The sequence below is a fragment of the Austrofundulus limnaeus genome, unplaced genomic scaffold, assembly GCF_001266775.1.
Source record: "Austrofundulus limnaeus strain Quisiro unplaced genomic scaffold, Austrofundulus_limnaeus-1.0 Scaffold265, whole genome shotgun sequence".
Classification (NCBI taxonomy): domain Eukaryota; kingdom Metazoa; phylum Chordata; class Actinopteri; order Cyprinodontiformes; family Rivulidae; genus Austrofundulus; species Austrofundulus limnaeus.
In genome coordinates this window covers 700984-702847 of record NW_013952667.1, presented here as the reverse complement: position 1 = coordinate 702847, position 1864 = coordinate 700984, and the positions used below count along the sequence as shown (strand labels likewise).

The 1864-nt window shown below is 37.6% G+C and overlaps 1 protein-coding gene across 1 annotated transcript in view; it reads right to left on the bottom strand.

The window, feature by feature from the left end:
- Positions 1-1864, bottom strand: part of LOC106526233 (cAMP-dependent protein kinase catalytic subunit alpha) — a gene marked incomplete in the record, with an annotated part of 41398 nt that overhangs the window by 34515 nt on the left and 5019 nt on the right. The window contains 1 exon segment of the mRNA XM_014020796.1: positions 446-507. Coding sequence (XP_013876250.1) covers positions 446-507 — 62 coding nt within the window.

Here is a 1864-nt window from a genome sequence, read left to right as displayed (position 1 = left end):
ACATTGATCTGTTTGTGCCGGGGCACCGGATCTTTGGGGTGAACCAGCCTTTGCCGTAATGTGTTTAAAAGCCTGAATTTTGCCTGAAACTCTCAGACTGAAGAAGTCTCTTGGAGGAGAGACGAAACGTTTCATTAGAGAAGAACCCGTCCAGAAGACCTATACAATTTTTTTCTTTTTGATTTTTACCTGGATTGCTGAGATGCATCAGGACAATATTTTGTAAGATTTTCACATGATGACATTATTGCAAAAAACTTTATTAGACAAACTAGAAATTTGCAATAATTTTATATTAGTATAATCTAAATATAGACTCAATAAATACAAAAAACAAGTCAAGTTGAAGGCTGCAGACCTCCCAAAAACACATAAAAAATGCATTCAAATGTTTAGCATTTCGGACATCAAATTTCCTACATTTATACATTTATCTCACACTGACCTGTGCAGGATTCTCCCACTTCTTGAGGAAGTCCTCTTTGGCTTTAGCAAGGAATTCCTTGACTGTTGGAGTAAAGAAAACAACAGCGATTTCAGTGAAAATTACTTTAACTAGTTAGATAATGACAGAAACCACAAAATAAACAAGATAGAAGATATCTTCTGAGGTTAGCTGTACAGAGTATTAAAAATATGTGGTTTGTTGGATCAAATACATTTCAACGACTCATAATGGTGAATGTTACTCATGTTTTCATGTTATTTGGATCATATTTTTCACTTAAGTATAGGTGCGGTGGTAGTCCTGAGGGTCAAAAGCTGAGTGCTGCGTGCATTATGACCATATACAGTAGACATTAAAAATATTGGTCCTGGCCTAAAATCTGAAAGGTATCGATTTACATACAGTGATTCAGATGTAGCCGTCTGTCTTTTGGATGTTTCACAGTTTAAATCCCAGCATGAGAATAGCTAAACACATTCTTTATGACATCCATGTGAATGCTGAGTCAGCAGCATTCACACTGTTGTTTTACTGTTTAGTTTTTTTCCCCCATTTATTTTAGGACTATAAACACTTCAGCATACATTCAGTTATTTTATCCATCCATGTATCACAACTTCCAGCTTGTTTAGGACATTAGGCTATGACTTTTGGGTTTTGTGACTTTTCAAATTATTTATTTGTAAATTTTTCTCTCATAAAAACACACAGAAAACGCTTGAAGACACAAATCCTTGAAAAACTGTCCTTTGAAATCTACTTCAGCAATCCTGTTTGGTTTTTAGATTTAAGCTACTGTTTTTATCATTTTAGCTCAAAATGATGATGATGTGTCTAGATGAGTGGTTTGATCAGTCGTCCTCCAATGAGAGTTGGAGATTTGATTCTGCTGCTACAGATTTAGACTGTATTAGAGCACAAACTGAGCCTCACTCTGCTGCTGTCTTTAGTCACTCTCCTCTACATGTTTGTTGTAATTACTTCTGTCAATAACAAGTGTTTTCTTTGTCTCCCTTCCAGAGGACAGTACAACTAGAGCAGTCCTTCTCTGTGACTCTTTCCTGTCCCCCAAACCCAGCTGGTAAAGGCAGATGGCTGCCCGTCCTGATACTGGTTCTGCTGGAGGTTTCTTCCTGTTAAAAGGGAGTTTTTCCTCTCCACTGTCACCAATGTGCTGTTCAGGATGGGAGACTGTGATGAAGTGATTCAACGCAATCTCTTGGCTTCCTTAGCTTGTTTTGTGTGTGTCCTGAGACGACATATGTTGTGACTTGACTCTATATAAACTGAATTGATTCCACCACTATTCAGTCTCATGTCCAAGTGTCTCTGGACTCCTCAATGGGCCTCATGCAAGAACATGTTCGTATTCTTCTCCTAAATTTCTCTTACTTTTGTTCGTACAAAGGGTTCGTA